Below are 14,575 nucleotides of genomic sequence, written 5' to 3' on the forward strand. Positions count from 1 at the left end.
CTCTCTCTACCCCATCAAATCCTTTAATCATCTTAAATACAACACTTTTTTTATAACGCAGCGAGTTGTTATGAACTCCTGATCGAGAAGGTCTACACTCAAATCTCAGCCTAAACTGACTTTTAGACTCAGTAACTTCCGTTAGCTTGTGTTTTGCCTGTTCTTGGCCATGTCACCAGAAGTAGGCTCTCCCTTCCTTTTTGGGAGGGTTTCATGTGTGCGAGAGCTCGAGGGGGCTCAACAAGAGAGGAAGGAGGGAGAATCAGACATCCTTATCATAATAGGTACAACACCGGAGGACGTCATTCAGCCCATCTAGCTCAATTCTTTTTTATTCTTTCATGGGATGTGGGCGTCGCTGGCAAGGCCAGCAGTTATTACCCATCCCTAATTGCCCTTGAAAAGGTTACAGTACGGAAGGAGGCCATTCAGCCCATCGAGTCTGCGCCGGCTTTATGCAAGAGCAATCCAGATAGTCCCACTCCCCCGCCCTATCCCCGTAGCCCTGCAAATGTTTTCCTTTCAAGTACTTATCCAGTTCCCTTTTGAAGGCCATGATTGTACAACTGAGTGGCTTGCTAGGCATTTCAGAGGGCAGTTAAGAATCTGCATTGCTGTGGGTCTGGAGTCACATATAGGCCAGACCAGGTAAGGACGGCAGGTTTCCTTCCCTAAAAGAGATTAGTGAACCAGATGGGTTTTTACAACAATCTGGTAGTTTTATGGCCACCATTACTGATACTAGCTTTTTATTCCAGGTTTTATTTAATTAGCTGAATTCAAATTTCCCAGCTGCCAGTGGTGGGATTTGAACTCATGTCTCCAGATTATTAGTCTAGGCCTCTGGATTATTAGGTCCAGTAACATAACCACTATGCTATCGGACCCTCAATTAATAAGTTTAAATCTGAGATCACTAGATTTTTGCTAGCCAAGGGTATTACGGGTTATGGAGCCAGATGGAGTTAAGATACAGATCAGTCATGGTCTCATTGAATGGCGGAATAGGCTCGAGGGGCTGAATGGCCTCCTCCTGTTCCTACGTTCCCAATAGATCGTAAAGACAGCAGTCAGGATGAGGCAAAGAGTTCCAACCATTGATCACTTTGCACGGTGGAAAATGTTTGACGGCAGATTGAGTGCAGAGTTTTTTTTTTACACTTGCAGCAAAGAGCTGGAAGAGAAAGGGTAATAACAACGCATCAAAGTACTTCCCCGATCGGCCGTACCTGTGAAGCAGACGGGACATTTGAAGGTGCCTCCCATGCCTTCGAAACTGTGCTCGATCAGGTGGCACTGCAGTTTAGCCGGTGAGTCAAATGTCTGATTACAAAGCTTGCATTCATGGTTCAGGCCTTCCTCTAGTGAAGGGACAAAAGGGAAAAAAAAGCACGTTATTATCATTCAAGGTAATGCACTCTCTCGCCGAGTCCGTCAAAACTCAACGGACCAACAGGAACTGTTCAATTATGAGCTAGATCACCGTGGCTTTTTTTTCTCTTACATGTTAGGTTGTAAACCCCATTAAACACCTTTCGCACTGAAACGATTAGTCCCCTCTTCACCGGGGAATGCACAGGTACCGCCCCCTGGAACAGAGCTCGGACAAGGCAACTCGAGACTGCACCTCCCCCTCCCCCCAGTACAGCACCTCCCCCTCCCCCCAGTACAGCACCTCCCCCCTCCCCCTCCCCCAGGTACAGCACCTCTCTCTCCAGGTACAGCACCTCTCTCTCCCCAGATACAGCACCTCTCTCCCCAGATACAGCACCTCTCTCCCCAGATACAGCACCTCTCTCTCCCCAGATACAGCACCTCTCTCTCCCCAGATACAGCACCTCTCTCCCCAGATACAGCACCTCTCTCCCCAGATACAGCACCTCTCTCTCCCCAGATACAGCACCTCTCTCTCCCCAGGTACAGCACCTCTCTCTCCCCAGATACAGCACCTCTCTCCCCAGATACAGCACCTCTCTCCCCAGATACAGCACCTCTCTCTCCCCAGGTACAGCACCTCTCTCTCCCCAGGTACAGCACCTCTCTCCCCAGATACAGCACCTCTCTCTCCCCAGGTACAGCACCTCTCTCTCCCCAGATACAGCACCTCTCTCTCCCCAGGTACAGCACCTCTCTCTCCCCAGGTACAGCACCTCTCTCTCCAGGTACAGCACCTCTCTCCCCAGGTACAGCACCTCTCTCTCCCCAGGTACAGCACCTCTCTCTCCCCCAGGTACAGCACCTCTCTCCCCCCAGGTACAGCACCTCTCTCCCCAGGTACAGCACCTCTCTCTCCCCAGATACAGCACCTCTCTCCCCAGGTACAGCACCTCTCTCTCCCCAGGTACAGCACCTCTCTCTCCCCCAGGTACAGCACCTCTCTCTCCCCAGATACAGCACCTCTCTCTCCCCAGGTACAGCACCTCTCTCCCCAGGTACAGCACCTCTCTCTCCCCAGGTACAGCACCTCTCTCTCCCCAGGTACAGCACCTCTCTCTCCCCAGGTACAGCACCTCTCTCTCCCCCAGGTACAGCACCTCTCTCTCCCCAGATACAGCACCTCTCTCTCCCCAGGTACAGCACCTCTCTCTCCCCAGGTACAGCACCTCTCTCTCCCCAGATACAGCACCTCTCTCTCCCCAGGTACAGCACCTCTCTCTCCCCCCAGGTACACCCAGCAAAAATATACTCATCATGTTCATTTAAAATGGTTACGTCAAATAACCTTAAGAGTACGGTGCACAGTTGTGGTCTCCATGTTACAAAAAATATTTACAAGGATGATACCAGAACTGAGAGGTTGTAACTATCAGGAAAGATTGAACAGACTGGGGCTCTTTTCTCTAGAAAAGAGAAGACTGAGGGGTGACCTGATAAGAGATCTTTAAGATTATGAAAGGGTTTGATAGGGTAGACGTAGAGAAGATGTTTCAACTTGTGGGGAAGACCAGAACTAGAGGCCATAAATATAAGTTAGTCGCTAATAAATCCAATAAGGAATTCAGGAGAAACTTCTTTACCCAGAGAGTGGTGAGAATGTGGAACTCACTACCACAAGGAGTAGTTGAGGCAAATAGCAGAGATGCCTTTATGGGGAACCTAGATAAGCACATGAGAGAGAAAGGTATAGGAGGTGTGATAGGGTGAGATGAAGTGGGGAGGGAGGAGGCTCATGTGGAGCACAATTACCAGCATGGACCAGTTGGGCCGAATGGCCTGTTTCTGTGCTGTAAATTCTACGTAAATGATTGTGTGCATGCGGTTTCTCGGTGTTTAAGAGGAGAATGTGCAGGATAAAGAATACAAAACTATTCAACATTTTAATCCTGAACTTCTATTTTTATAATTTTAATAACATGCAGTGACCATTGCACAATATTGAAAATATGAAGAAGGAAACTTTGGCCCAGGAATTGATTATGAATCATCCAACTAACATTTCCGAGGGGCAGGGGGAGTGGAAAGGAGTGAGCAAAAGGTGAAAAGAAGTTTAAAAAAAAAGGAAATTAAAATCAACAACAAACGGGAGGCTTGTGTGCACGGAAAAAATATCTTCTGCCCAGTGCACAACCCAGGTGGAGGCAGAGGAATAATAAAAACAAAAGCTGTGGGCATTTGCGATCAGACCAGTTTTGCTCGATTTAAAATTAAAAATCCAGTATATGAAAAGTGAACTTTTTCTCTGAAGTTTATCACTTCTCAAAATGAATGGGTGTCCATCCAATCCCCAAAGCAGGTGGTGTCGTCGGTGAAATCAAGTGATTCACAAGCTAAGTGCAATTATTCAGGGAGAAACAGCCTACAAAATAGATAAGACTATCCTACATTACAACAGTGACTACACCTCAAAAGTACTTCATTGGCTGTAAAGCGCTTTGGGACGTCCTGAGTTTGTGAAAGGCGCTATATAAATGCGAGTTCTTTCCTTTTGTTCCAATATATTAAGGATAGATAAGGTTGATCGTAATATATTATGAATAAATCATCAATCGACTTCAAACAATACTTTTTAAAAAAAAGAACAGCAGTCTATAAACGTTGGGAGTCTGCAACGGATATCACATTTGATGTAGAGATGAAATTCTCCAGCACCTGATATTTCAGCGGCTCCAAAAATCATGCCTTTAAGAGTGTGCTGTCCCAGTAACTTCCTGACAAGAGACATTTAAACCTGTTAAGTTAAAGCCATATCTTAAACCAAAGCTGCCTGTCGATTGCGTTCTAGCTTGACAAGGGACTCCCACGGTGTGTAACAGACACTTCAGTGGTCAAACTAATGACCGGAGTTAACTCCTATTGAAACCAGCTAGTGGAAAAAGAAATTAAAATTCCCAAAGTACCTCAAATTAAATATATACTCACTAAGAATCTTTCAAAGCTTGGGGGGCAATAAAAGGGGGTCATAACTGACACACCATTTCTCCCCTCCTGAAATGCACCAAGAACCCGAAACAAGAAACAGTCCATGGCTGACATGTCTGTCGACTATAATATGCCTGATGGCTTCACACGCAGATCCTATTAATGCAGCGCATCAAAGAATGTTACAGAGAGCAGTTAGTGTTGATTGCAGACCTCCTCCCCGTGTGCATCGGTCTTATTTAAACTACTACCTTTACAGCAAAGCTTTTCACACTGTGCCTGCACAGACTGCTATAGCAACGCTTCACCCTGGGCTCTTACAATCCAATCATCAATTACAAATTGAACAGACAACGTCGTTTTTGCAGTCAGTCTAAACAGGCTGGGTTTCAAACCTATCAAAAATTAAATCTACTCGGATTTTCTTATCAACGCACTCCAGCTTTCTGCACCCCCCCCCAAAAAAAAATCTCTCCCTGTAATCTTCTAAATGACTAAAAATCTCGGCACTCCTCCACTTTTCACTGAAACAATCACCTTCGAAATACATTTTGACCCTTTCTATTATCTATCGTACTCAATTCGCCAGCCGAATTTATGATGTTAATCAGGAATATGACAAGCTGAGGAAAATAGATGAAACTAAGAATGAAATGAAAAGGGAAAAAAATCAAAGATAATGCAAGAGACAGATACTGCACACTGCAAGAAGCTAATATAAAGAAGTGGGAAAGGCAAAGGGATTTAAGAATTACACTTGCATTTGTTACAGGCCTAACATACAGTTACAATAACTGAAGGAAGAGAGGCATGTTAACCGTGAGGGACATTTACTGGATTTTACAGGTGAGTTCCCAATTCTTTTCCTCCGTACAAGTGCCTGAGATGAACCTCCTGTGGGTTTATCTCCTTTTTAATTGCTCCCCGGCTCTCCTCTCTTGAAGGTGAGGGATAAATATCGTCCAAAACACCGGGGACAACTCTCCTGATCTTCTTCGAAACAGTGCCCGCGGGAACTTTTACATCCACCTGAGAGGGAACGTCTCATCTAAAAGACGGCACCTCTGACAGTGCAGAGCTCCCTCAGTAGCTCTGCCTAGATTATGTGCTCATGTCTCTGGAGTGGGACTCGAACCCACGACGATCTGAATCAGAAAAAAATCTGAACCCGGCAGCTCCAGGGCGGGGAAGTAACCTGGCCGGTTTTAACCTGGTTTCCGCTGGGCGAGTACGGTTAAAATCACCCCCATAAGTCTTGCGTGCTCCTGAACTCTCAAGGAATAGAAGCAAGTGTCTAATTGTCCTCCCTCCCTTTCAATGAAAGGTGTTTTATTGAGGGGGGGGGGGGTTATTTTTTTGGAAATCATTCAGAATGCAAAACTTTCACATGCCCACAAATATTGTAAAGTAAAACAACAATAACAGTCCGGTTAACATAAAATAAATGGCCCTTCTGACTGTGATCTGCCCGTTTACTGACACGAGTTTGAACCATCACTTAAGTTTGTGCATTCTCGACGTTCCACAAATTTTGCATCTTGTGAAAGTAAGAAATTTCCCACTGAGCTCGGTCTTCAATAAATCAAGAGTCCCGAGGAGAGGGGATCACATCTGCTTAAGGCAAATGCACTTTAACTCACGGAGCTCCTGATTCTAGGCACAGAAGGTTATGCTGATAGGGTGAGATGAAGTAGGGTGGGAGGGAGGCTCGTGTGGAGCATAAACACCGGCACGGACCAGTTGGGCCGAATGGCCTGTTTCTGTGCTGTAAATTCTATTTAATCCCGCAGGCCTGGACCAAGGGAAGGTGGAATTGCAGCTCTTCCTACCCCTGGGGGGAAGGGGAGGCAGAAGTTGGGTATCTCAGGAAAAAAGCTCGTAGTCCCTGGGGGATAGAGAGAGCAGAACGAGAATAAGAGAAAGCAGAGTGAGAGTAAGAGAGAGTGCGAACTTGAGTAAGTGAGTGCGAACTTGAGTAAGAGTGTGCGAACACTCTGTTCTATTTAAGAACATAAGAAATTGGAGCAGGAGTAGGCCATCCGGCCCCTCGAGCCTGCTCCGCCATTCAACAAGATCATGGCTGATCTTCTACCTCAGCTCCACTTTCCCGCCCGATCCCCGTATCCATTGATTCCCCTCGAGTCCAAAAATCTATCGATCTCGGTCTTGTCCTTACTCAACGACTGAGCATCCACAGCCCTCTGGGGTAAAGAATTCCAAAGATTCACAACTACCTGCACAACTGCAAAAGAGCCAGGGAGGTGGTGAGGGGAATTTTTTTTTTTACGCAGCGAGTTGTGATGATCTGGAACGCGCTGCCTTAACGGGCGGTGGAAGCAGATTCAATAGTAACCTTCAAAAGGGGAATTGGATAAATACTTGAAAGGGAAAGATTTGCCGGACTGTGGGGAAAGAGCAGGGGGGAGTGTGGGACTAATTGGACAGCTCTTTCAAAGAACCGACACGGGCTTGATGGGCCGAATGGCTGCATGATTCTATGAACTGTGCTTGGAGCCTCGTAGGCAAGAATTTGAGAAAGCTGCAATCCAGAGCTTCACACAAGTAACTCGTCACAGTAGAACCTGGTGCATCCCTGGTCCGTATGTCTCATTTCTACATCGAGAAATGTCTTTATCCATCACATCATCGGAACTGTACCAGGACTGATTTGACCTCCTGCAGAGGTAGTTAACGCAGGCTGTATATAATACCTCAGTTTCAGACGGTGGTATGGCAGAGAACATCTGTCCAGCCGACACACCACTGCCACAGTATGCCAAGAGCAGACTTTGTGCATATTATAGTTCACATCCTTGAAAGAAAGAAAGACTTGCATTTATATAGCGCCTTTTACGAGTTCAGGAGGTCCCAAAGCGCTTTCGAGCCAATGAAGTACTTTTTGAAGTTGTAATGTAGGAAATGCAGCAGCCAATTTGGGCACAGCAAGATCCCACAAACAGCAATGTGATAATGAGCAGATAATCTATTTTTTTTACTGATGTTGGTTAAGAGATAAATATGGGCCAGGACACCAGGGAGACTCCCCTGCTCTTCTTCAAAATAGTGGCCGTGGAATTTTTTATGTCCACCTGAGAGAGCAGATAGGGCCTCGGTTGAACGGCTCTTCTGAAAGTCAGCCTAGATTTTATGCTCAAGTCTCTGCCGTGGGGATTGAACCCACAACCTTCTAACTCAGAAGGTGAGAGCGCTACCCACTGAGCCAAGGCTGACACCTTAACACAGCTAATATTTGGACTGTCTGCCTTTGTTTCTCAATGAATGAACTTCCATTTAGGAAGTCAACTGCACTTAATGAAACAGAATAAATATTCTGACTCCACACCCAGTCAGCCTTTCATTACTAAGTTTCCTATTCAAAAAATACCCAAAAAAATGGGATTTCAAATACTTGGAGGGGAAAAATCTGCAGGGCCATGGGCAAAGAGCAGGAGGAATGGGACTATTTGGGTAGCTCTTTCAAAGGGACGGCACAGGCACGATGGGCCGAATGGCACCCTTCTGTGCTGTATCACGAATCACAGAAAGTTAACATGCAGGTACAGCAAGCAATTAGGAAAGCAAATGGTATGTTTAGCCTTTATTGCAAGGGGGTTGGAGTACAAGAGTAAGGAAGTCTTGCTGCAATTATACAGGGCTCTGGTGAGACCGCACCTGGAGTACTGCGTACAGTTTTGGTCTCCTTACCTAAGGAAGGATATACTGGCCTTAGAGGGGGTGCAATGAAGGTTCACTAGATTGATTCCTGGGATGAGAGGATTATCGTATGAGGAGAGATTGAGTAGAATGGGCCTATACTCTCTGGACTTTAGAAGAATGAGAGGTGATCTCATTGAAACATATAAAATTCTTAGAGGGCTTGACAGGGTAGATGCTGAGAGGCTGTTTCCCCTGGCTGGAGAGTCTAGAACTAGGGGGCATAGTCTCAAGATAAGGGGTCGTCCATTTAGGACTGAGATGAAGAAAAATTTCTTCACTCAGAGGGTTGTAAATCTTTGGAATTCTCTACCCCAGAGGGCTGTGGATGCTGAGTCGTTGAATATATTCAAAGCTGAGATCAATAGAATTTTGGACTCTAAGGGAATCAAGGGATATGGGGATCGGGCGGGAAAGTGGAGTTGAGGTACAAGATCCCTTGCTGTCTGTGGTCTATATTAATGATTTGGACTTGAATGTAGGGGACATGATTGGCAAATTTGCAGACGACACAAAAATTGGCCGTGTAGTTGCTAGTGAAGAGGGTAGATGTAGACTCCAAGAAGATATCAATGGGTTGGTGGAGTGGGCGGAAAAGTGGCAAATGGAGTTCAATCCGGAGAAGTGTGAGGTAATGCACTTAGGGAGGGCAAACAGTAAAAGGGAATAGGCAGTAAACGGGAATATATTGAGAGGGGTAGAGGAAGTGAGAGACCTTGGAGTGCATGTGCACAGGTCCCTGAAGGTGGCAGTACAGGTAGATAAGGTTGTGAAGAAGGCATACGGAATGCTCTCCGTTATTAGCCGAGGTATAGAATACAAAAGCAGGGATGTAATGATGGAACTGTATAAAACGCTGGTAAGGCCACAGCTGGAGTATTGTGCGCAGTTCTGGTCACCACATTACAGGAAGGATGTAATTGCTCTGGAGAGAGCGCAGAGAAGATTTACAAGAATGTTGCCAGGGCTTGAAAATTGCAGCTACGAGGAGAGATTGGATAGGCTGGGATTGTTTTCTTTGGAGCAGAGGAGGCTGAGGGGTGACTTGATTGAGGTGTACAAAATTATGAGGGGCCCAGATAGAGTAGACAGGAAATGCCTGCTTCCCCTAGCAGAGAGTTCAAGAACTAGAGGACATAGATTTAAGCTGATTGGCGGAAGGATTAGAGGGGACATGAGGAAAAACTATTTTACCCAGAGGGTGGTGGGTGTATGGAATCCGCTGCCCGAATTGGTGGTAGAGGCAGGGACCCTCAACCTGGACCTGCACTTAAAAGTGCTGTCAGCTGCAGGGCTACGGACCGGGTGCTGGAAGGTGGGATTAGAACGGGCACCAGGTTGTTCTTCGAGCTGGCGCGGACACGGTGGGCCGAATGGCCCCCTTCTGTGCTGTATCTTTTCTATGGTTCGATCAGCCATGATCTGATTGAACGGCGGAGCAGGTTCGAGGGGCCGTGTGGTCTACTCCTGCTCCTATTGTTCTTATCATTCTATGTGAGGAAGCTGAATTAGTCCATAGCTCGATATGATAGTTTAGATGATGTCAAATTAAAGTGCCAAATTCTATATATATATATATATATATAGATATATAATTTTTTTATTTAATTTTGTTCTAAACTTTATTTGGAGGTGAAATGAAATTCTGGACTGGACTGCACTATTGATCCTGCAGATCAGATTGAGTTGATGCAAGCTCTCTCCCCACCTCAAAACACTCAGGAATTCTTTAGTCTAAAATTCTGACAGCACTAACAGTACACAGCTCACACTGTCAGAAAATACACAGAGCATATTTTGTTTTCCTTGACAGTACTAGCTGTGTAGTATTAGGCTGTCAGTTTTTAAAAAATATAGAGACAGCATCGGGCTGTGCGGGCCCAGAGCATTTACAACACTTCCCGACACATCACATTACACCAAAGCACAAAATGGGAAGGGAGAAAAGAACAGTACAATTCCTTCCTTCAGCTGTAACAAGGCTGCAGCCAGGTGGGGGTCTCTTCATTTGGAGTAATACCAAGTGATTAACTGCTATGCAGTCACTTACAACAACAACTTGCATCTATACGGCACCTTTAATGCAGTAAAACGTCCCAAGGCGCTTCACAGGAGCGATTATCAAACAAAATTTGACTCTGAGCCACATAAGGAGACATTTGGACAGGTGCTTGGTCAAAGAGGTAGGTTTTAAGGAGCGTCTTAAAGGAGGAGGGAGAGGTAGAGAGGTTTAGGGAGGGAATTCCTAGAGCTTAGGGCTTAGGCAGCTGAAGGCACGGCCGCCAATGGTGGAGCGATGAAAATCGGGGATGCGCAAGAGGCCAGAATTGGAGGAGTGATCAAGTACAACAGCAATTGCACTCATTACTTTGTTAACTTGAACTTTAACTTCTCGAGAAACTTTTATAGATCCTTTCTGATACAAGCAGTTAGAATCATAGAATCACAGAAGTTTACAACATGGAAACAGGCCCTTCGGCCCAACATGTCCTGTCGCCCAGTTTATACCACTAAGCTAGTCCCAATTGCCTGCACTTGGCCCATATCCCTCTATACCCATCTTACCCATGTAACTGTCCAAATACATTTTAAAAGACAAAATTGTACCCGCCTCTACTACTGCCTCTGGCAGCTCGTTCCAGACACTCACCACCCTTTGAGTGAAAAAATTGCCCCTCTGGACCCTTTTGTATCTCTCCCCTCTCACCTTAAATCTATGTCCCCTCGTTATAGACTCCCCTACCTTTGGGAAAAGATTTTGACTATCTACCTTATCTATGCCCCTCATTATTTTATAGACTTCTATAAGATCACCCCTTAACCTCCTACTCTCCAGGGAAAAAAGTCTCAGTCTATCCAACCTCTCCCTATAAGTCAAACCATCAAGTCCCGGTAGCATCCTAGTAAATCTTTTCTGCACTCTTTCTAGTTTAATAATATCCTTTCTATAATAGGGTGACCAGAACTGTACACAGTACTCCAAGTGTGGCCTTACTAATGTCTTGTGCAACTTCAACAAGACATCCCAACTCCTGTATTCAATGTTCTGACCAATGAAACCAAGCATGCCGAATGCCTTCTTCACCACCCTATCCACCTGTGACTCCACTTTCAAGGAGCTATGAACCTGTACTCCTAGATCTCTTTGTTCTATAACTCTCCCCAACGCCCTACCATTAACGGAGTAGGTCCTGGCCCGATTCGATCTACCAAAATGCATCACCTCACATTTATCTAAATTAAACTCCATCTGCCATTCATCAGCCCACTGGCCCAATTTATCAAGATCCCGTTGCAATCCTAGATAACCTTCTTCACCAATCTTGGTGTCATCTGCAAACTTACGAACCATGCCTCCTAAATTCTCATCCAAATCATTAATATAAATAACAAATAACAGCGGACCCAGCACCGATCCCTGAGGCACACCGCTGGTCACAGGCCTCCAGTTTGAAACACAACCCTCTACAACCACCCTCTGTCTTCTGTCGTCAATCCAATTTTGTATCCAATTGGCTACCTTACCTTGGATCCCGTGAGATTTAACCTTATGTAACAACCTACCATGCGGTACCTTGTCAAAGGCTTTACTAAAGTCCATGTAGACCACGTCTACTGCACAGCCCTCATCTATCTTCTTGGTTGCCCCTTCAAAAAACTCAATCAAATTCGTGAGACATGATTTTCCTCTCACAAAACCATGCTGACTGTTCCTAATCAGTCCCTGCCTCTCTAAATGCCTGTAGATCCTGTCTCTCAGAATACCCTCTAACAACTTACCCACTACAGATGTCTGTAGTTCCCAGGCTTTTCCCTGCCGCCCTTCTTAAACAAAGGCACAACATTTGCTACCCTCCAATCTTCAGGCACCTCACCTGTAGCTGTTCTAAAAGATTTCTTCAGAAACAAGAGAGGGCTCGAGTTCAAACAATTCTGAAATAAACACCCAATTCCCATGCACTAATTGGACTGGGGAGTGGGGAGCTACTCTTGGGGAGTTTGGAATAAGAACTGAGCTGCTTTTATGTTGTTCTCCCAAACAACTTGCATTTAAATAGCGCCTTTAACGCAAGGGTGAGAATTTTTAAATTCGACCAGGAGGCGAATGTGGCATCCTGTGGTCAGCACTGCGCTGGGCGGTAGCACTGACTCACCAAGTCAACTGGGGAGCTTTAACGAGGTAGTTATTAAAACCAGACATCTGCATTAGCGCAAGTCTGGAGATAGACTCACAGCCTTAACCCTTACCATGGGTGCAGTGTGAGTATAACACTGCAGTGTTATGCTTGTACTGTATTGAAATTCATGATACATCAGCATTGTCAATACTTTGCAATTGTTCTGCACAACTCGATGGGGATTATGCCAGAGGTGTCTGGAAAGGAATACCAATAAAGGGATCTGATTTGTTTCTTGACTTCCTCTCTCCTCACATCAGCACGCGACCATTAACCTGATCCAATAACTGTGTTTCGGGGATACACAATAATCCAAGTTGAGACGAAAAATATATTTATTTTCACTGCAAAGGCGATCGGGGATATAAAATAGCTCAGGAGATATTGCAGGACCCACTACTGCGGAGGTTTCGAGAGCGCTGAATGGGGAAGGAAAGGGCCTATTTTTTTTGCAACTTTTTTCCTTTGCCGAAAAAGTGGAGTGGCTTTCTTAAACAGCGCTGCTTTGTGACTTTTTGCCTCCATCGTGTTCTAATTTCATCCCGTGAGAGCGCAGGAATAAGTGTGCAATTTGGTCAAAGTAGAGCTGTTTTATTGAGTGTTACTTCCTGTTTTTCAGAGAAACCACATGAAAGGACTTGTCCCCTTAAAGGGGCCCAGTCAAACTCCGGCAGCTCCCTCCCATCTCTCGTTTCGAGCTGGTACAGCTCCAGTGGGCGCCGATCAATACTCCCGATCGCACCTCTCCCACTCCAGGATTGCCCTGGAGTCTCCAGGGATTAAAGATTAATCTCCAGGACACTGCTAGGAGCAAAACACCAGGGAGAAAAAAATAAGAAGAATTTTGGAGAAGGAGAAAATAAAAGGCTGTTTGACTGGGCGAGGCGAATGGAGGCTGGAGGTCACGTGATGAAACCTCCAGGAATACGTCCAACTAGAGTTGGCGACCCTTCGCACTTCTGATTATGTATCATCCTGTAGAATTCTTTACAGCAACAACAACTTGCATTTATATAGCGCCTTTAAACTAGCAAAACATACCAAGGCGCTTCACAGGAGTGTTATCCAACAGCGTTTGACATCGAGCCATATCTGGAGTTATTAGGACAGGTGACCAAAAGCTTGGTCAAAGTGACGGGTTTTAAGGAGCGTCTTAAAAGAGGAGAGAGAGGCGGAGAGGTTTAGGGAGGTAATTCCAGCAGCTGAAGGCACGGCCGCCAATGGTGGGGCGAAGGAAATTGAGGAATGCGCAAGAGGCCTGAATTGGAGGAGGGCAGAGATCTCGGAGGGTTGTAGGGCTGGAGGAGGTTACAGAGATAGGGGAGAGTGGGGGGGGGGGGGGAGGCCATGGAGGGATTTGAAAACAAGGGTGATGATTTTAAAATCGAGGCAATGCCGGACCGGGAGCCGATGTGGGTCGGCGAGCACCGCGGGTTGATGGGTGAACGGGACCTGGTGCGAGTTAGGATACGGACAGCAAAGCTTCCTAATTCTTCAGCAACCGGCGGGCGTGTGAAAGACACGGTGGACACAGTAGGAGGCTAAGATCTGCCTCTGTTTAACGAGCACTCATTTAAACACTGGGAGGGAGTGTCGAATTTCTTTCTCGGGGGGGGGGTGGGGGGGGGTGGTGGAAGGCAGGGAAATATCTGAATCCGGCAGAGAAGAGGCAGGAGACCCAGTAGATTTAAAATATGTCTGCTAGTTCACTGGTGTTGGATGGCCTTGTTAGCAAGGTTTTCATCTGAGGGTTTAGGAGTGGATAGCTGGCCGTCTCCAGTGGGCCAGTAACTCACATAAAGTGATGGTTGCAAAGGCCCGGCAGGAGTCCCTGGTGGTTGGACTGATTGGACAGCCAGAGGGAGACTCAGGGAAAAGCATCAGGAAGTGAACTCGCTCAACCTCGGGAGCAATAGGCTAGAACCAGACGGAGGCATCTGACTTTATTTTTTTCAGTGACTCCCCTGGAAGGGCCGATTACCATTGCACTCGTAGCTTCTTTTTAGCAGCTTTCACTCAAGGCTGATCTCTCCGTTTGGCGAACTGCAAGGGCAGAGATAGTCATTTCACAGGCAGGCGGGAGCAAGGAAAATAAATCTGCATAATTAAGCATTCAAGACTGCTAATGGGGATTTCACATGCATCGTGACTGGGCAAGGACACAGTTATGGATATAGCATTGGATATTAAACTTGCACCGAGTTACTGCGTCCGCTGAGGACAGGCTAATTGTAACTGGAGTAGCAAGGTTTCACTGGCATTCTGGGACAAAGGTCACAGAAGAAAAATTGCAAGCAGCTTTTAACCATTTCTGCTCCTTTAGA

General features: G+C 46.1%; 1 protein-coding gene across 6 annotated transcripts in view; it reads right to left on the bottom strand.

Moving 5' to 3' along the window:
* Window positions 1-14,575, bottom strand: part of LOC137309714 (zinc finger protein 521-like) — a 618,054-nt gene that overhangs the window by 58,646 nt on the left and 544,833 nt on the right. For all 6 annotated transcript variants that reach the window (XM_067977807.1, XM_067977806.1, XM_067977801.1 and 3 more), the window contains one exon: window positions 1,230-1,361. In XM_067977807.1, the coding sequence (XP_067833908.1) occupies window positions 1,230-1,361 (132 nt within the window). The remainder of the gene's footprint in view (window positions 1-1,229; window positions 1,362-14,575) is intronic.

Source organism: Heptranchias perlo, chromosome 3 (assembly GCF_035084215.1).
Source record: "Heptranchias perlo isolate sHepPer1 chromosome 3, sHepPer1.hap1, whole genome shotgun sequence".
Classification (NCBI taxonomy): Eukaryota; Metazoa; Chordata; class Chondrichthyes; order Hexanchiformes; family Hexanchidae; genus Heptranchias; species Heptranchias perlo.